Source organism: Cibotium barometz, chromosome 48 (genome assembly GCF_041138505.1).
Source record: "Cibotium barometz isolate CiBa-2024 chromosome 48, ASM4113850v1, whole genome shotgun sequence".
Lineage (NCBI taxonomy): Eukaryota > Viridiplantae > Streptophyta > Polypodiopsida > Cyatheales > Cibotiaceae > Cibotium > Cibotium barometz.
The window spans coordinates 6,331,475-6,352,827 of record NC_141093.1 but is presented as its reverse complement, the minus strand read 5'-3'; the positions used below and the strand labels follow the sequence as shown (position 1 = coordinate 6,352,827).

Sequence of the window (21,353 nt, the reverse complement as noted above, 5' to 3'; positions counted from 1 at the left end):
TTAACTCAACCATGAGGAAGGCCAGCACTAGAAATAGCCAGCCTTCCGAATGAATTATCATGCAACGTATATAAACAATAGGGAAATTGTCAATTGCATGCTACTGAACTTGCATAGTGCAACTTTCTGTCTATTCTTGCTGCTTGAGGACTCAAAGCCTCACTGTAAAATTGGCTTGCTATACATTACTTTGCATTCTCATAAGCTATGGAAGTTGTCACCTCCTCATGTCAGTAATATTTCACAAAGAATATTCTGTACATTCTTCGTTTCTGAGCATACAAGCACACCTCTTAGAAGGCCCATGTACAGAATACACCTACTTTGTTGCACTATAGTAGAGCTCCATATAATCCAATGCAGGCCGGTTCCAGGACCAGTCTTGCTCCATAACTTGTTTGCACAGGCCATTGAACCAATCTCGGCCATCATACCATGCGGACAGCGCCCTGTGCAGCAAAGAACATACAAGACTTATGAGCACGCGCACAGCTAAATTGACCGACGAGTGCTTGGGGAGAACTATTGACACATGCACATGCACCTGCACGTCTGTGAGCATGCTGACTTTTACACACATGCACATGTGTGCACATACATGCATTTTCTTGCACCAGCATTTTTTTTTATGGTAAATCAAAAAGATGCAAAACACACTTAAAATCCTTTGTCAATGCATGCTAAGCAATCGTCAACATGCAATAATAGAAAACATAAAAGATCTTTTCATGGCATGACATACCTGTTTAATGCATAGTCCACTCCTGGTGCATCTGTACCATCAAAACTAAATCCATTTGGCTCAAGGCCCTGGTATACTGCACGGTCCCGGTCATGGTCTACATCAAAGACTGTGTCATTGAGCCCTGCACAATCACAACCATTTCTTCATTCTTTGGTGCAAGAAATCCATGTCCCGACACACCTTGATAAAAGCATGTCGATATCAAACACAGGCATGCTGCAGCTAATGACGACAACAGACACCACTCTCTCAAGAAATAGAGTAGACATAAGAACACAGCTCAGGTGTGCACAGAACCTATCAAAAAGTAATGGTACTTCGATAGAGTGGATGGATGAGAACTTGAAAAGTTAATTGAATTGAAGAATCCACACCAATAGCTTCCATTCAATTCAAGGACATTTCAGTTATCTTGGGCATATTTATCAAAGGTAGATGCAACTCTTGAAAAGGTCAACATTTTCACCATCATGAAAATATAATTTTTCACGGCGTGAAACTGATTTTTCACACCCGTGAAAATCATCATAAAAAGGGGGAGAAATCTGGCAGACATCTACAAATCATACTTCTCCCCGACCTCATCATCAACTCAAAGCCACCCCAAATGACCTTCATGAGTTTTTCACGCCATGAAAATCACTTGGTTTTTCACGGCCATGAAAAACCTAACTGGTTTTTCACACCATCAAGAACGATGTGCTATGGGGACAATTCTACATCCCAATTAACCATTTCCCAAGAACTTTGCATCATAAAAAACTCTCATTTTTCACGCCATGAAAAACTACCCTGGTTTTTCACATCAACATCAATCATAGAAGAAACATCAAAAACGTTGATCTACCACTTCTATATGACTTACTTGATGTCAGGATCAGTCAACAATCAAAAGAGAAAGAAGTCTAAGCACCATGATAAACTACCCTGGTTCCTCACGCTGTGAAAACTACCCTAATTTTTCATGCCATTTTGAAGCTTGATGTTTGGCATCCAAACATTGATATATCATCACTGATGTGTTGTACACACATGGGATCATACAAACTAAACTCTGGTGTTTCACGTCACAAGGTGGTACTCATTAATCATCAAAAGTGCATCTACGTGGCTATCTGAGTTCATCATGGGTGCCAAAAACCCCAAAAAAAAAAAGCTTAAGTAAGACACCGTGAAAAACTCTAGTTTTTCACAACCGTGAAAAACTAGAGTGGTTTTTCAAATCACGAAGGGTCACCCAAAAAATCACCATGTTGCATCAAGGAGGCTATCTACCTTCATAATGTATTCAAAGAAGCCCAACTAAGCTTAACTTAGACACCATGAAAAACTCTGGTTTAGAGTTTTTCACAACCATGAAAAACTCAACTGGTTTTTCACACCACAAAGGGTGACCCAAAAAATCACCATGCTACATCAAGGAGACTATCTAACTTCATAATGTCTTCAAAGAAGCCCAAATAAGCTTAGCTTAGACCACATGAAAAACTCTAGTTTCTCACGACGTGAAAAACTCAACAAGGTTTTCACGCCACAAAGGATCTTCCAAAAAATCACCATATTAACCAAGGGACGTACGTACTAACATCATGAAGAAACATCTGTAAGTCATGCCCAAGGTAAAAAGATAATATTTGAACACATAATATCACCGTGAAAATCTACTGCTTTTCATGCCCGTAAAAATCTCTTGATTTTCATGCCTGCAAAAAAGTCACTGAGACCACAAGTCCTCAAACATGAGTAGATCAAAGACTCGTTAATCATCTACCAAGCTCCTAAATCATCCACAATCAGCCATATCAATGGGCGAGCCCATTAGCTTGCCATTCTTCATTTCAAAGTTCGTCAAACGTTGCAATGAATGCCAAAGGTTTGCCACTGTCCAAGGCAAGTATTGCATGCCCCTAACCCCCATAATCTCAGAACAACCATTGGAATAATGGGACATGGGCTTTCTGGATCCTATTAGCCCAGCCACTAAAGGAATCCAAGCGCGTTATGTCATATTCGCCACCAACTACTTCACCAATGGGCTCAAGCCAGAGCTACACAGAAAGCAAACACAAGATCCACCACCAAGCTTTACAAAAATGTGCTTTCTCACCTCGGTTGCCCACTAGAAATATGAGCCATCTTGATGCGCATTTTATAAACGAAGTGGTGTTCTTTCTTTCTCAAGGAATTCATGGTACTCATGTACAGTGTCAAGAACAACAAACTGAAACTCAAGAACAGAGGCTTTTAGGTCACTACCGAGTCACAAAATTGCTCCACAAGGCACAATAAAGATAAAGACCTTGGATGAACATGAGATGAAAGGATACCTCAATGGTAGCAAATTGAAACGCTACTATGGACCTCTCACCCAAGACATGCTTTACCAAATCCATAAGAAAAAGGAGGAGAAACAAAAGAAAAACAATGTAGAACACAAGGCATGCCTCCAGGTAATCACTTGAAAAAAAAGAACCAAAGAGCCATGGTGCGGCGAAAACAAAAACAACGGTGAAAGCCGCTTGTCTCGAGCTAGAGTTCCCCTTGAAAGACCATGTAGTTGTTTTGCCAGCCTTGTTTGACACCAGAGCTAGTCACAACCTCTTGCCTTCAGAGACGTGGATCTCATTATGTCACCAACTCCTAAATCCTTCAAGAGCTAACATCACCCCAATAAATAACTATCAATGCATAACTGTCAGTTGTTTTGAAGTTGAGTTTTTCATTGGAACTAAGCGTATGTATTGCAAGTTAGGTTTTTCATTGGAACTAAGCATATGTATTGCAAGTTTTATGTGACACCAACTGACACAATGAAAGAGAGCATCATCCTCGAAAGGGGATGGATTACGGCCATTGACAACACAATCAATTGACGAACGAGATCCCCAACACTTGATCTCTCTGAAGGCACCGTTAACATATCTTTGGTGGACGGGGAAACCCCGATCCTTTCAATGTCCCAAGCCTCGTCTTTCGAAATATATGACGTCATCTCAAATTACCCCTCAAACTCAAGACTCCTCTTCCCTTGCCGAGTCGACTACCCCCCTAACAAATATTGTGATCCAAAACCTCATGGACAAAGACAGACCACCTCCCAAGAATCAACCTCAACAACCCCTCAAGGAGAGGCCCCCAAGCAAAAGTGGATTCCCAAGAGCACCATGTCTAGTGAATAAGTCTATGATGCCCAAGAAAAAACAGCTACCATGTGACTAGAAGCATGTCCACGAGAAGAAGCATGCCAAGCAAGAGGCCCAAGCAACGAAGTTTTATACACAATCCAAGCCCCATTGGATCCCCACCAAGCTGCTTAGTAGCTCAAGGCTACTACAAAGGGAATCCTTCCGTTTGGGCCCCTAAAACCAAGCTAAATCTCCTAAGCCAAAGAAAGTCAAGCGACAACTCCGGACCTCAGTTTCATCCAAATAGCTGACATCCCCACAGGATCCTAACAAAGCTACTAGAAGCTCAAGGCTTCTACGAAGGGAACCCCCACATTTGTGTTCTAAGCTCAAGGCTCCACCAAGCACCAAACCAAAGATAGAGTGGAGGCATGGAGCTATGCCTCCCGACGCCACTCCCAAAGCTTAAGCAGGAATGGGAGAAGTGGCTATCACCTCTACTCAAGAGCCAACACCACCCCAAAGACGTTAATAGATCCCCCGAGAACAACACATCAAGAGGCAATACCAAGTTCGTTTATGGTGGCCCTACTAAATTCTACTCCCATAGAAGGAGAGGCACCTAGCATGCCAACCCCCCAAGTAAGTCGCACACCAACTCCCTTGGCACAACGAAGTAACCTCAAGGCTCAAAGGGATCACCAAGGTCCCACAACACCGCGACACCAACTCGTTCGCTGGAAAACCAAGGCCCATTCATTGTGGATAAGCAAAGCGGCTTTCTACTATTGCTCAGTAACCCCACCACACAACTTATGATTCTCATGCTTCACTTGTACATATGTAACGTAATCCCCTCATCAAGTGTACAAACAATATATACTTAGAAATGATTTTTTTTTTTAAAGCTCTTAGCTTCTACTTTGCTTGTCTATTCTCATGAAGCCTGTGGAGAAGATCATGAACATTTCCGCCTTGTGGAAAGTTTCTGCAAATCGCCATCAAGGTTGCTGGCAAGCGGACAACCGTCTTGGATAATGCTGCCTCAGTCTCCTAAGAGAAGAACAAGATCGACGACACCTAGACAAGTTTGCTCCAAGATGTATCCACCATTCAAACCGCCTCTCTCTCTCTCCACCCCAGACCCCATGGCCCTCGCCCACAGCCACGCCACCACAGGAGGATCCGGGCCATCATCTCCCATCATCGCAGGACCTTCTCGCGCTGGCTTAGTTTTACCACCTTGAGCACCGTGTCACAACGGTTCATGAGTGATGTATTGGGGTGATATGATAGCTCTCTACTCATGTACCTAGATCAGATTTTATAGTTCTAGATTTTTGTTATCTTTCTTTATTACCATTTTGTACCCAGGATAATGTACCTCATGGATATGGAGTAACCTTTTGGTCTCATAGGTCATTTGGCCTTTTCAAGACGTTAATACAACTTTCCTTCTCTCTCTCTCTCTCTCTCTCTCTCTCTCTCTCTCTCTCTCTCTCTCGGAGCAAATCATCAGTACCACATGAGATTGTTCGGGCTGAGTTGGGTGCCGCACCAGTAGTGACCGAGGCCCTATTCCAGGCAATTACTTTTTACAGCGGCTATGGGAGCTCCCTCAACAGAGCTACTCCCGATTGGCATTGACCTCATCCATACAGTTGGCAAAAGATGCAGATACTCATTGCTAGTATGTTCAGATGAGATCATGGTTTGACCTACATGGTTTGCAGATAGAGGCACTTCCACCCTTTCAGTATAGCTTGGATTGTCCACTTTTGGATCTCACCCACTCAGAGCAGAAACGCATGATTAGGATGGATATCATCAGAGTGGGCACAGAGAGGACATGGACTAGTCCCCTTGAGCCCTTAGGCACGAAAATGGCTCATTACAAGAGCCATTTTCTACACCACTCACCATATAGTTTTATCACCTGCCCGGCGTACATGGATGTACACCTACCACATGGGATACAATGTGCCATTGGACAGATCCAGACCTCATCACACCAACTGCGGATTGAGACAGGGCGATATGTGCATCAGATCTCGGATGACCGCATTTGTCAGCTATGCTACCAGGAGAGGCAGAGTCAAAGGAGCACTACATTTGCCGATGTCCAGTCTATTATGAGATTCGACGGAGATATTTGGGCCGTTACGCAGGGTCATGGAGTTTGAGGATCAGAGATGCCTAGGATTGTTCCAACTTGAGCTCAGGAGACATAAAGAGACCCTCTTGGCAAACAAGAGACCAAGCCATGATGTACCTAGACAGAGGATCCTGACAGATCTCTTTAGCACCAGCAGCCCAGCCACACACCTCCTGATACCTCATCTATCGGGCCATCAAGACACCAGCCATGCTCCCAAGGAGTCACCATTGATAGAGGAATCGTCTTATGTCGTGCTTGTCGGCAACGCCCACCAGGATCCCGACAACGGCATCCTCACCATCGCCAGATCAGAGCCATTATTGCTCGACATCGGAGGCACCTACCTCGCTTCTACAACCTCTCCATTCTAGACAGCCCCATGGCGAAGATATTTGATCTGAGGAGAGAGCAGCACTTCAACTCATCAACATACATGGATCTACTTAATATACATTTTCCAGTATTTTCTACTCAGTATCATCTAGGAGTCTTACTTAAGAGTTCTTATATGATCAGCATACATGGATCTACTTGATATACATTTTCCAATATTTTCTACTCAGTATCATCTAGGAGTCTTACTTACAGTTCTTATAACTGTAAGATAGTCAGTTTATTGTACTTTTCAGTTTCATTTAGTTGTTCTCTTTGATGAGACACCAACTCCAGATGTACTCTCAGTTTTGGTCTTATAGGCCATCATGGCCTCTTAGAGACGTTAATATATCATTTCATTTCATTTCTCTCTCAAAGAAAACCTTGGATCATCAGAATAGACACAGCTCCATACCTAAACCATGGCGACCAAAAATCTCATCCAAAGGCAAATAGAGGCCGTCAGACCGCACACACTAAAAGGCCACATGTGCATGGTCAAAAAAGAAACTTGCCAAAGCAATAGACCACGAACATGCTGGACATAACCTTTCACCCTTGATTGTGAATCAAAGATGAAAGCATTTCGCATGAGCCAATTATGCCGAAGACCCAACCATCGAAAGAAAACAAAGAAAACCTCATGTTGCTAATTGTCCCCCCCGGGCTGATCATGTCCAAATACCCACTGCCTGGGTGACAAAGTGTGTCCAGTCACCATTTGCCACATTGAAGAGATGAACTCCCATACCTGGCGAGCCACCAGGCAAGAAATAAACCTATGCCGACTAGATTCTAGACAAGTCTGGGAGAAGAAACAGTTGCCATTCGAAAGTCTCCGACGCCAAAGGGCAGTGGCCCATCGATGACTCGCCAAATAAACACTTTGCCCTGAAAAGAAAGCTTGGAATGCCAACCACAGAATAGGATGTGCTTCCACCAGGAGGCCGTTTTCTTAACATTCCATACTTTATTTGCTTTTGCTACAAGCCATCTCTTCTCTTGGACCAAAAGATGATATACAACATTAGCAGAAGCCTTCAACAGCCTGGTCTTGCGACCCAACGCCCAATCGTGATATCATCCCATGCATGAGAAGTATCCATCCTAGGAAGGCGTCCCAAAGACTGCACTTGTTGCTACAACTGCAACCAAATACACTTGTCACTTCAGGGCACATGAAATCTATGACGAGCACGGCGGAATGATAACATTCACAGCCGCCCAGGCAACAAAGTATCAGAAATCCTCACAACACCCAACCTCGCCATACGATTGAATTGTCGTCTACAATCATTCTTCTCTGGCCAAGTAATCACATGAGAGGTGGGTAACACTTCTCCAAGCAAGGAGTTCTCATCTCGACGAGAATCTCTCTCTCTCTCTCTCTCTCTCTCTCTCTCTCTCTCTCTCTCTCTCTCTTTTGTAATGGTTGATTCATTATATTCCGAAAATATAATACAAAGCAAAGACTCCCTCCCTCCCTCTCTAGCCAGTATGGAGAGACCTGTTCTGCATGACCACAACTGCCATTTCATGCACATGGCATACAGATGGACTGTCTCCCCTCGTTTCAGTATAGCCTAGATTCCCCCTACCTTGATCTCTCACAACAGGAGATCAACCGCATCATCCGATTATATCTACTCGAGCTACACATACACCAGACATGAGTGTGAGGTTTATAGAGATCACTTCTTGAGACTCTCCAAGGATGGATTCTTTGAGATCCCGGGATACATACAATGCGTATCACAATCGGCCAGCTCAAGGTATCCTCCCACCCCCTCAGAGTAGAGATTGGCAGAGCTAAGGATATCCCACATGAGGGGAGGACATGCACAGTATGCACCACAGGAGCAGTAGAGGATGAGGCCCATTATATGTTCAGTTGCCCGGCTTACTACGAGATCCTGGGGAGATTCCACTGCCTCTTCCAAGAGGGATTCAGACCACTCACACGGGTGATACAATTAAAGGATCAGAGGTGCTTGGGCATGTACTTGATGGAGCTCAAACGACACAGGGATTTAGTGCTGAGGCAGCATGCTAAGAAAGCCCCGGCTCCTCTGACAGGACACCTCACAGAGAGCAATCATAGATTTCTTTGTGGTACACACATCCACATCAGAATCCACTACCCGCAACAATTCCTCTACTACGACATCATAGCCCACCACCCGTACCCACACTCAGCTCCACGCCCCAGAGGAGTTCTTCGCAAGAGCTCAATCCATTCTGCTAGCCACAAGTCCCCAACCCAGAGCATCAAGCCCCTCCACCACACAAAGACAAATTCGTGAGGTTCTCCGCCGACATGACACGCTCCCATCACAGAGGCCTGACATTCACTCCACCATCAGATCAGTTCTGGTCGAGGCAGGTATTGTCATTAGCTAATCACAACATATCTCACTCTACACAGGATCATCTGTTGATCACATGGCTCAGTTTTCATTTACTGATGTTTTCATTGTACTGTCAGATGTTTTCATTTTACTTTTTCTTTCAGTTATTCATGGCTCAGTATATCCATAGTACCATTGTATTACTTTTGGTCTCATAGGCCCTTGGGGTCTTCCGTAGACGTTAATGTAACTCTCTCTCCCTCTTCCTCTCAGCTATGTTGGGACAAACGCCCTAGACCTCGGGGTATCCGTAGCAGATCCAGATGGCATGGGAGGATTAGAGAGATCATCGCAAATCACTAGCAGATACCCTCTAGGCAATTCACCCTGGAGGAACTTGTCTTCATGCTTCAGCGACGACCTATGAGCGATTTCATCCACTCAGGGCCCGTCTATACCCTCACACCTTCATGAGCCTCACACACCCAGAGATGTCATTGTGTGGACACTTTCATCCCCTCTTAGTACCTTCCCACGTTTCCTGTGTTTCCCATTTTCCCATGTTACTCTTGATCTCTAGATCTATAAAGCTTCAGATCTTTTCTCACTTTTTTGTGTTACACACCACTGACATTTGTACTTCATCTGACCAGATTACTATAACTTTTGGTCTCATAGGTCATTTTGCCCTTTCGAAGACGTTAATACAGATTTCATTTTATTTCATTTCGCATGTACTTGATGGAGCTCAGACGACACAGGGATGTAGTGTTGAGGCAGCATGCTAAGAGACAGCACCGGCCCCAACAGGACACCTCACAGATTTCTTTGTGGAACATACATCCACATTGGAATCCACTACCCACAACAATTTCTCTACTATGACATCAGAGCCGACCACCCGTACCTATGCTCCAGCCCCACGCCCCAGAGGAGTTCTTAGCGAGAGAGCTCGATCCATTCTGTGAGCCACACGTCCCCGACCCACAGCATCAAGACCCTCCACCACACAAAGACAGACTTGTGAGGTTCTCCGCCGACATGACATGCTTCCATCATAGAGGCTTGACACTCACTCCATCAGGTCGGTTCTGGCCGAGGTGGGTATCGTCATTAGCTGATCACAACATATCTCACTCTACACAGGATCATCTGTTGATCTCATGCACTTTCAGATGTTTTCAATTTACTTTTTCTTTCAGTTTTCCATGGCTCAGTATATCCATGGTACCATTGTATTACTTTTGGTCTCATAGGCCCTTGGGGTCTTCCATTTACGTTAATATAACTTTCTTTCTTTCTTCTCTCTCTCTCTCTCTCTCTCTCTCTCTCTCTCTCTCTCTCTCTCTTATCATAGACACCATCTCCCCCATTCTGTCATCCTCATCGCTTGCCTTCCACACCTATCATACTCCCCTCAGAAGGCCCTCTTACTAACCCCCTCTAACCCCTTTAAAATTCCCTGGTCCTAAATCACCCTCCCTCCCCTCTTTTTCTTTTTAATTTTTATACCCACCCTGCCGTCACTCCTAGCCCCACCTCGACCTAGATCTCTCAATCCACTCCCTAACCCCGCTAAACCTGATTCGCCCCACTTCCCATTGCCATGCACTTCATGCATCCTTCTCCATGCCAAGAGTCCACCCACGCATCACACTGCTTGGCCCAAGCCTTCAAACCCATCGCTATAACTCTAGTGCATCCCGCCCATCCAGATGGCACTATTCTAAAACTCGCACTGCACCAGCCTACTCTCTCTCCAAACCGGCCCCACCTTCCACACCGCTCTAATCGCAACACCTACCACACCAGAGTTAAAAATGCAAGCAAGAGTGGACTATGGTGGATCAAATATGGGACAAGACATGATTAAGCATGTGATTGGCAAGATTAGTGAACAATTAATCTAATAGGATAATGTAGGCATGGATACTCAAAAACCAACAAATTCTCATTAGACCAATGCCTCAATTTATAGGTTGTACATCCACAAGATGCCAAGCATGTAATCCCACTGATTTCTCCTTGATTTGTGCCACCTCCCCTACATCTGGGGACATATGTAGCAGTCTTTGGCCATATGTTCTGGCTTCCCACAACTGTGGCAAGCAAAGCTCCTTCCTCCTTCCCTGCCTCGTCCTTGTCCTCGTCCTCATCCTCGTGAGAGTCCTCCTCGGATGTAGAATGCTCTCTCCTCTCCAGTTGTTGGGTCCAACCCTTTCTTCTCTTTGACCTCGTTCTCTTGCTCTAGTAGAGCTCCTTCTATCTCATGCAGCTTCAAATCTACTACATTCTTTAAGGTTGCCACAACGTTCTCATATTCTCCCTTGTCCGCACTCTTCAGAAGCACTGCTAGTGCCTCATCATCCTCTACCTTCTTCCCAATGGTTGCCAGTTGTTGCTTAATGCTTTTGTATTTGTTCAAGTGTGTGGTTAGAGGTTCACTTTCCTTCATGTCAAGTTTGTAGAATTGCATTAGCAGATTTATCATTGAATTTTTTGCTTGAGTGCCAAATAATTTGTTAAGTTCATCCCATGCATCTTTAGCTCGTTGTATTCCTGCAATGTGGTGAATCATTTAAGCTAAGTGCAATGAGCCCTAATGCGTTCTCATTTCTGCTCTTCCACTCATCCTTCCCATGCTCCTCTTCACATTCATCTCTTCCCTCAACTAGCCCCCACAGATTCTTCCTCATGAGCAAATACATGGTCTTTGTTTGCCATGTATGGAATTGCTCCCCGTTAAATTTAGTTATTTCTTGTGCAATGCTCATGATGATATGAAGAGGGTCTTACCTCTTAACCCAATTCAAGATTCAAGGGCAGGGGCAGTGTCTACCCTTTTAAAACTCCAATCTGATGAATATAACAAGTTTTGACCACTAATGATACTCAACAAACTAGGGCAGGGGCAGTGTCTACCCTTTTAAAACTCCAATATGATGAATATAACAAGTTTTGACCACTAATGATGCTCAACAAACTAGGTGTACTAGTTCACAGTTTATGTGTGTAGAGAATACACTCATTTGGAGAGATTAATTGGGATAGTAATTGTGATGGAAAATTCAATTTGAACACAAACTTGTGTAGCACCTTCCCAATGTTGGATTAGATCCACCAATGCCTAATTATTAACACCTTGATTAGGTGATTTATTTAAGCAATTTGCCAAGGTAATTCAATGTTCATTGTGAGGCACAATGAGGAAGCTTTGAGCTTTGGACTTGTGTGTAAGAGCCTTGATGAGTGGCCTCAATATGCTTGAAGATCTGTAAGAGTCCAACAATCAAGATTAAAGCCAAAAAAAATGGATTAGTGCTTAAACCACTTTTGGTTCAAAATTTGGAGTTTTGGCTATGACAACCTGCAAGATAGGGCTCTAGTTTTTTCGTCTGTGTGGCCAGCTCCCAAAACCATCCGACAAACCCTCTTAGGGGCATCTAGGAGGCGTCCTAAGGAAGCTCCAGTTCACGGGGTTTGCCCCAATTCCAAATGTGGAGCTCAGGCGGGATGTACGACCATCCCGATGCAAAAAACGCCACCGATTTGGGGGAAGTTGCAATGAGCTGGTTGTGCAGACTTTCCTGAGCAATTGAAGGGCCACGCCTGTGCGCCCGAATATGCTAGAGATCCCAAGCTTGAAATCTCGTCAAATGGTACACTATAGCTTGTGCTTGAGCTCCTCCATTGACTTTTTTTCTTTTTTGGAAAAACGATCCTTCTATTAGTTAATGAGAAAACGCCATAAGGCTACAAAGCTCACCTCACAAGGAGGGATAATAAACACAGTGAACACCGGAGCTCCACCCCCGTGGGCTGGCCGCTCTCGAGGGGGGGGGGGGGGGGGGGGGGGGGGGGGGGGGGGGGGGGCTACCTAGTAGTACATGCGGGAGGTGAGAAGAGCCAAACTGGAGGCCTGTAGTGCCAAGTGACATCCTCGCCCCTCGCGATGAGGAAAGAGCCAGGCTGCCAAGTGCGGAGGAACGCCTTGCGGCGATCTCTCATGCGATCCGAGTCACCCTGAGTTTCCCCCAGTGTCCTCTCAAGGTGTGAATGATGTCCACCCAGAGGGCCTGTATGACCTCCGCCGGTGGAGTCGCCTGGCGGTCTATGGCCTCCCTGCATCGGGCTCTCCATATGTGCCAAGCCGTCATGCTGCTGATCATCTCCCATCTGTGCCCGTCCCCCTCTTGGGAGACTGCCGAAGAGAAGTCCGGCGTCGGAACCACCGCCATCGCCTTGTCAGAGACCTGGATGGTCACACTACCAGGGACGTCCTCGTATCCAAGGGCCGGGCCGCTGTCCGTGGCCCAAGCCACCGCACCCCACGTCACCATCATCTCACCTGGCGAGCCTGCAAAAACCATCCTGAGAGCGCGCTGCCAGAGCTGCTGTGCCTGTGGGCAATCCCATAAGCAGTGCCGCTGCGACTCCTGTGCATGGTCGCACCGAGGGCAGGACGCTGGGTGTCTGCCAAAAGCTAGCCAAGCCCCCACAGCCAGTCCTCTATGCGTTGTAAGCCAGAGAAAAAGCGTCACCTTCCGGGGCCGGAAGCTGGCCCAAAGGCGCTGCCAGAAGTCCCTAAGGAAGGCAGGGGAGAGCCCCAGTCTCCGCCAATGCTCGGCCGCCGCCGGGGTGCCCGCTATCCTGTGCCTCTGGATCCGCCGCCCCAGCCTTGCTGTGTACTCTAAAAAGGGGGTGCCTGGGTTGGTAGGGGCCGAGTAGGGATCTCGCCAAAGCGACTCGCCTAGATCCCACTGAAGGCGAATAAGAGGCCTGCTGTCCCAAGCCCATAATCTCCAAGAATAGTCCTCCCCTATCGAGGCCGGTGAGGGGTCTACATGCCACTGTCTCTGATGAAAGCCGACCACCCGCACCCTCTGAAAGATACAACCCTGGAACTCATCCAAATATAGTCGGGTCCTCTGAAGCTGGCCTCCCTCTCCCACCTAGAAGGTGAGTGGGGCGACTCTCTGCTGAGCCGCAAACCGCTAGAAGGATCTCATGCCGAGTAAAGACACCCATCCACTGTGGAGGTGGAGGGTCCTGTACTGGAGTCCGCCACTCCCGGGGGATGGCCGCCTCAATGTCCTGCCTCATCAACTCTCTGCCCCTCATCCCGCTGAGTCTCCTCTCCTGAACCTCTAGAGGCAGCTGCTGAAAACATATCCAGTCGTCTAGGGACTGGGCTGGGCCGGAGCTCAACGGGCCCCACGACACGTGAGATCGCGATCCAACCATATGACCACTGGGAAGTCGGATCAAGGGGTTCCAGATCAATGGCTGCCTCAGGCGCTCCTCATCGGTGCCCGGGGGAGTCTGGAAGAGTGACGGCCTCATATGCTCTCAGGCCCTCAGAAGGCTAGCTGCAAAACGCTCCTCGAAGCCAAGGCCCACTCCTCTGGATCGCTGCTCTGTAAAGATCCACCTGATGCTGGGGGTCCAGGGGCCGCTAAGAGAAGGAGTGCGGCTGAGAATCCTGGAAACAAGAAACTCCTTCCACGGCTGAGCGCCTGGTAGGAGGCCACGAACCACCAACTTGCCAAGCAAAGCTCGGCTCTGACAAATAGGATCAACTATGCCCAGGCCGCCTCTCTCCCTCGGCTGAGTGATCACAGCCCATGCCACCTTGGCCCTGGCGGGCCGCCCGTCGCCACCGGACCAAAGAAAGTTCCTGATGAGCCTCTGCACCTGGCCAATGCACGCCCGAGAGAAGGCCCAGCAAGAAGTGATGTACCACATGGTAGCAAGCAGAACCTGGTTGGCCACAACCACTCGGCCAGCCAGAGATAAACGAGCGGTACTCCAATACAGAAGCTTCTTCCGAATGCTCAGAAGAAGGGGGGCTATCTGCTGCTCCGGAGATATGTCAATGCCCACATAGCATCCCAAATAGCGCACTGAAGTGCCGGGGGGCAGCCACTGAAACCCATCAACTGGCCTCCAAGTCGGGGGGGGCACAGAACTGACCCACAACCCACACGACTTGTGCCAGTTGATCAAAGCGCCCGAAGCTCTGCATAACCTGTCCATGGCTGAGGCGAAGCGGCAGAGGTTCTCCTCCCCTCCCTGAAGATAGACGGCAGTGTCATCCGCAAACTCCGAGTCTAGGAGCTCCTCCGAGGTGCGGATGGGGAGCTAGAGGCCCCGCAAACCTGTATCCTGTGCCGTCAAGAAAGTGCTCATGGCCTCCGCCACAAAAAGAAAAAGAAAGGGCGCCAAGGGGCACCCCTGCCGCACCGACCGCGAGAGCTGGAACCTCTCTCCGCGCACGCCCTGTATCAGCACCTAGCTATGAGCCGATGTGTAGAGTGCAGAGACCCCACGGATCCACTGAGGGGGGAAGCCCATCCTCTCCATAGTGCCTTCCAAGAAGGCCCAGTCCACCCGATCATATGCCTTCTCGAAGTCGAGAAGGAGCACTGCCAGATCCTCCTGCCGAAATCTAGCCAAAGCCGTAGCCTCCCAGAAAGAGAAGATGTTATCCAGGATGCTCCTATCCTAGATGAAGCCTGTCTGCGTGGAGTGGATGATGTCCGGAAGGTGAGGCTGAAGCCGCCTGCTGATCGCCTTAGCTAGGACCTTGTAGGCCGTGCCTAGCAAGGTGATCGGTCTCCACTGTCTAATCTCCAGTCTGTCTCCTCCCTCGTTGGGGATCAAGTGAATCAACCCCTCTGCCATGCTGTCCGGCATGTCTCCCGACTCCATGCATGATCTCCTCGAATGCCAATCTGAAACCCCTATGCAAGAGACCCCAGTACCTCTGGAAGAAAGCCACTGAGAGACCGTCCTCTCCTGGGCATTTGCCCCGAGGAAGTGCCTGAAGAGCCGCCTCCAGTTCCGTATCCGAGAAGGGGGAGAGAAGGGAATGCTGCAAACGGGCCGGCACAACCGGTCTCGTGAAGCTCCAGACTGCCTCCCGAGCCTCTCTCACCCTGTCATCTGCTGGCTCAGCAGAGAGCAGATCCCTGTAAAAATCTGTGGCGATCGCCCGAACCCTGGGGGGATCCACCACTACCTGGCCATCAGCCTGCCGAAGATGCCTGAGACCCTCTCGTCTGAAGCGAGGCCCTGTCGCCTCAAAGAAATCTCGAGTCACTCTGTCTCCAGCCTGTGTCCAAAAAGAAGCCCGAGCATGGAATCGGAACTCCACCCTCCTCTCCTCGATGGATCTGCTCTGAAATCCAAGGGCTCGTAGGATCCCTCTCCTGAAGTCTCTGAAGGGAAGCTAGACTCCTCCGCAGGCTCCTCTCCTGCTCTTTGAAAGCCTCCAGACGGTCCAGGGCAGCCTGTCTGAGCATCCTACTGATCTCCTGCAAACCCCTGTCAAGATCGCTGGCTGCCGATCCTCTCCTGAACTGAAGCTCCTGCCAGACCTGCTCAACTCTGGTCGCAATCTCGGGCTCCTCTATGAGACAATCTGGAATCCGGACGCTCTCGCCTCGCTCTCCTCTCGTAGGGTCCTCGATCTGGAGAAGCACTGGAAAGTGGTCTGAAAACGAGGAGCCTGCAAGTATACCCACAGTGCCACCTCTATCGCAAGCCCACTCATCAATGTAAAACCTGTCGATGCGGGAAAGGTTAACTCCTGTGGCCCGTCTATCCGAGCGCGAGAAAGATAAACTCCCCTGCAACCTGCCAAACTCCGAGAGAGTCCACGGATCCTGGCCTCTCACCTGCAGCACTAGTTCCTCCCAGGCAGCGAGCTCCGGCCCATGAATGGTCTAGCTCCTCCATCGACTTGTTGTCCCAGATCCAAGTTTCAGGAGGAGAGGTGGAAACAATTAGGAATACCTAATGAAAAGGATTAGGAGCTTAATGAAGCATGCTAATGGAGTGGATGGAAGCCCTGAGGAAACCTGGCTCCATGCTTAGTTCCGTACGTCGTACGGATCTGGCCGTACGTACGATTCGTACCGTACGTATCCGTACGATCAGGTACGAATTTTCCCTGTTTCTGTCCGTTGGAAGTAGCCGTTTTCTGGCCGTTTTTTCTGGCCGTTTTCTGCCCGTTTTTTGGGTTGTTTTCCTTTCATCTCTCTTGAGTCCTTTTATAAAAGCCTCAAGGACCAAGCCTCTCCTCCATCTACTCCACGCCTCTCCTCCACCACCCTCCATCTACTCCAAGCCTCAAGGACCACGCCTCTACTTCACCCTCCTCCACCCTCCTCCAAGCTCCTTCCATCCCACTTGAGCCTCTACTCCAAGTTCTCTTCCTCCAAGCTCTTCTCATACTTCATCTTCTCTACGCTCTCTCCTCTACTCCACGCTTTAGCCCTTCTCTTGTCCATCATGCCTCGGGAGAAAGGGGTCCACCATGGGCCTTCTTGTCCACTTCTTTAGAGCTGCCCTTGTGGAGTTGGAGGCTTGCACAGACATTACATTTGACGAGCGAGCACAAATCATGGAGATTGCACAGAAGAGATGGAGGTGGATGCACAAACCAATCCACGGGTTTGCAGCATTGGTACATCCAGCCTACAAGTCTCCAGTAGTTTGCACCGATAGGGAGCTTCGACAAGATCGGGATGCATATATGCTTCGAGCTGTGCCAGTTGATGAGCACAATGCCTTTCTAGAGGAGTTGGGCTGCTATGTTGATCAGAGAGGTCAAACCTCCTTTTCGTCTCCCACTTACTGGAGGAGGGAGTCACTTGTGAAGCCCCTTTTTTGGTGGGACAATTTTGGGTATGGACTAGAGCATCTCCAACCCATAGCCTTAAGGGTCCTAGCCCAGGATTGTTCTACGAGTGCATGTGAGGAACTGGAGTTCCTATTCTCTCATACACACGAGGATACGCAATCGACTGAGCACACGACAATTGGAGTGGTTGGTCCACTGCCGCACTAACTTGCGCATGATGCAGGGCATTCTTAGTATGGGTAGTCCCAAGCAGGTAAGTGACAAGTCTAGACTCTAACTTGTCATGACTCATAACTTTTAAGTTTTGTGTACACTGTACAGACTCTAACTTTTGTGCCTTAATGTGTATGTCAATGTTGACACTTTCACGTTGACGAGTGAAAACTTTGCAAGTGTCAATCAACAACCTGATGAGGAGGAGGAGGCAATCTTCACGGAGCTCTATAGTGAGCTTGTGGCAGCAGATACTCGCAGCACCAGGAGTCAGCATGGACGGGACCGAGCAGTTGGAGTTCATAGGCCTCTCCGCCTTCGACATCAGCAAAGGGTGGCCTTCGCACATATGTGAGGCGGGGATTCTCGAGCTCCAATCCCCACCTTCATGATGATATTCCATTGCCCCCTCATGATGATACCCCACTACCTAGAGACCCCTTGTTTGATGATGATGGCAACCTACTTAGCGAGAATGATCCCCAGAGTGTCTCGTCCACCTTCGAAGAGTCCTCTTCAGAGAACTCTCTTGATGGACACTCTAGTAGTGATCATGTTGATGATCATGCAGATGTTGGTGATGATGTAGACTTTTGACATGTTATAGCTCTCTAGGCATTGGGCATCTATCTCCTTCTAGCCCATCGATGATGTATTGTAGTATGTAGTATCATGTATGTACGCATGTTGGCGGTCGCCCATGCCATGAGTTTTTGGCCTATCCTTTTGTAGCAATTTTGTACTCTAATGGCATGATGACATTATGTCCATGGTTCTACTATTTTGTAACTTCTTGTCTACAATTTTTAAGTTTAGGAAGTATTTTTATAAAAAAAAACGTACTAATATCGTACCGTAACTCAAAAAATTTTAAGGTACCAATTAGTACCGTATTTTATCGTACCGTACCGTATCATACCTTTTGGCTTTGCACCAACTCCCACTAGCACCGTTCGCCCGTCACCTTCACGGCCCCACATCGTGTCCACCAAATGTGGGGGTTGTGAGGGTGCCCTAAATGGATTCGTTGCATCGTGCCCACCAAATGTGCCATGCCACAATGCTGTTGATGATGGGGATAGGCACTATCCTACAGAGGGTGAGCCTCAGAGCCTGACCATCAGCAGTCTCCTCATAGTGGAAGTTGGATCTTGACTCTTATCAGCCAAGGATCTGCCCCCTAAGTGATGATGCAGGAGAGGTAAATAGCCAAAGAATCCTCAACCACACCTGTTGTGCTTTGGGGCAATCCCAAAGGCAACGACGCTGCAACTCTTGCAGGTGGCTACACCTCACACACTATGCACAACCACCACTAATGGTCATCCATGTGCCAAGTGTCAAACTCCTGTAAGCTACCTACCACAGGAAAAGAGTGTCCTTCCAGTTTTCTCTGAGGAAGCTACGTGAGATGTCCACGAAGGACCAGTGGTCTACTAAAGCGAGAGTACACTCGATCTCATGCATCTGGATGTAGCGGCGGGCTAGCCTCGCCGAGTACTGAAAAAAAAGTGTGGTAGGGCTCTTTGGGCTTAAGGGGTGAGTCCACTCCCACTCGCCAAGGTCCCATTGAATCCATGTCAAAGGTCGGCCCTGCCAAAGCCAAAGTCTCCAAGATTTGTACAAGGGCTACCTATGACCTCGGCGCCAGCTGGGGAAGGGGGGGCGGGGGGGGGGGGGGTGCTCTCTGCCTTGGATCTCAGAGAGGCACCTTTCTTGAGCCTCCTGAGGAAGAAGCATGAAACTAGTCCACTCGCCGAGAGACAGGTATGAGGCTTCGGGAGGCGTTGCAGTCCTCTATAGATCACACCTCAGCCCAATTCTTAACATCGTCCAGAAGGACAACGAGGCACGGTACCTATGGGTGTGGCTACAGCTGTTTGGAGAGAGAGCTATCTATATTGCACTATGCTATTTCCCACCAAGCCACTCCACTTATGTTGGGCAGCATGGCCAGTCACCTTTGCTACCACTCTACAGTGATATCAAAGAGTTCTCTTGCCTGGGTGAAGTCCTCTTATTGGGTGACTTCAATGCCAGGCCCGGAGCCGCCAGGCTCCCCTACTTGATTTGGATCACCCCATCAGACCGGCGGAGTTGGACATCAATGACACGGGCCTCATGAGATCATCACATGACAGGGAGGTGACAACATCTGGTAGATACCTCCTAGAGCTAGAAGCTGTTCACAATCTCGTTATCTATAACAATATGCCCCGTTGGCCCTCCTAAGGCACCTTCACCTGCTTTCCATACCAAGTCAGCTCTAGCACTCTGGATTACCTATTGGGATCTCCGGCTTTGGCACACCTCATCCTTGACATCTCCACCCCGCCACCCCCAATCGATGCCAACCACACCTACCTCCCCTTCACCCTCGTGTGCACACTACCCACCCACCCACTAGAACCCCCCACCCCCCAATACACCTAGGTCCATTTTGCTCACGAGCTTGATGGTGTTTACTTGGACCACATTTAGCGCCACCTCCAGGATGTGACCCTCTTCCCACCCTCACATCGTAGGTCACCACCATCCTTCACACATCTGCCACCACCTCCTTCATATGCACACCCTGCTCCTCTGCCAAGTTACATTGCGGCACCATGCCCCAAAATGATTGGTATGATGACGAATGCTAGGCCACTTGCTCCCATCTCAAGCATGAGGAGCATGAGGTATGCGTGGGAAAATCTTGAGACACTTGGCACAATGGATTTCCAGATGTACCAAACACAAGAAACAAGAGTCCTATGCCCCGAAAGAGGATAAATTATATCGACTCTTCCTAGGGCCTAACTGCAAGGATGCTTGGAGACAACTCTATGAGCACCCCCCACGCCCAGACACATGGTACTCATATGCACACACTCTCTCTACGACATCCCCAACCAGCCCCCACCCCACCACCTCCACTGTCTTCACACTTGGCATGCTACTCACGGCCATTCATGGACTCCGTAATGGGCGAGCACTGGACCATGACGGGTTCACTGCCGAGTACATCTGCCATGCCAATGACACACTTGCGCTCTTACTAGTCTACATGTTCAATAGAGCCATCTGTGAGGGATTCCCACCTTCTTGGTCCACTAACACCATCACCCCCATCCTCAAAGTCGGAGATCCACTTGACCCCCATAACTACAAGACCATCATGATTGGCCACACGGTGGCCAAGCTCTATGGATCGGTGCTAGAGACAGAGCTCAATTCCTTTGCAAAGAGACAAGGATGTAAGGTCCAAGGACAGGTAGCCTTTTGGAGAATCTACTCTACCCTCACCTCTACACAGATGACACTATGCTCGTATCAGATTCAACTGAGGGGCTTCAGTGAAACCTATATGCTCTGCAAGTTTTCTCTACACAACGAGATCTCTCTAGTAACCTTGGTAAAACGAAGGTCATGTATGGTTTTCCACCTCCCACCTCTACACATCCAGATTGAGCTTCACATAAAGGAGAGCCCTGTGCAGATTGTCCCACCATGTGTACCTCGGAGCTACTTTTAGTGGCCCCCGCCTTATCATGTCCACAATAGCACACACTAGAGTGACACGGGGATATGCAGCTTTGGCCCTCTCCTTTAGCGACACTGCATCCAGGCCCATTTCCAAGAACCCAAGTGTAACTCGCCCGGGAAGCGCAGGAGTGGGTGTGCATCGCTTTGGCCATGAGCACAATTAAACATTTCAGCATTTAATCACAGCCCTTAAACAATCCACAAAGCTGAAAATAAA

At 48.3% G+C, this 21,353-nt stretch overlaps 1 protein-coding gene across 1 annotated transcript in view; it reads right to left on the bottom strand.

Moving 5' to 3' along the window:
• LOC147610750 (starch synthase 3, chloroplastic/amyloplastic-like) overlaps window positions 1-21,353 on the bottom strand; it is a 118,200-nt gene continuing 96,847 nt past the window's right edge. Inside the window, exons 15-16 of the mRNA XM_086785224.1 lie at window positions 743-866; window positions 1-449 (exon numbers count right to left, since the gene is read on the bottom strand). Coding sequence (XP_086641350.1) covers window positions 320-449; window positions 743-866 — 254 coding nt within the window. The 3' untranslated portion in view covers window positions 1-319. The remainder of the gene's footprint in view (window positions 450-742; window positions 867-21,353) is intronic.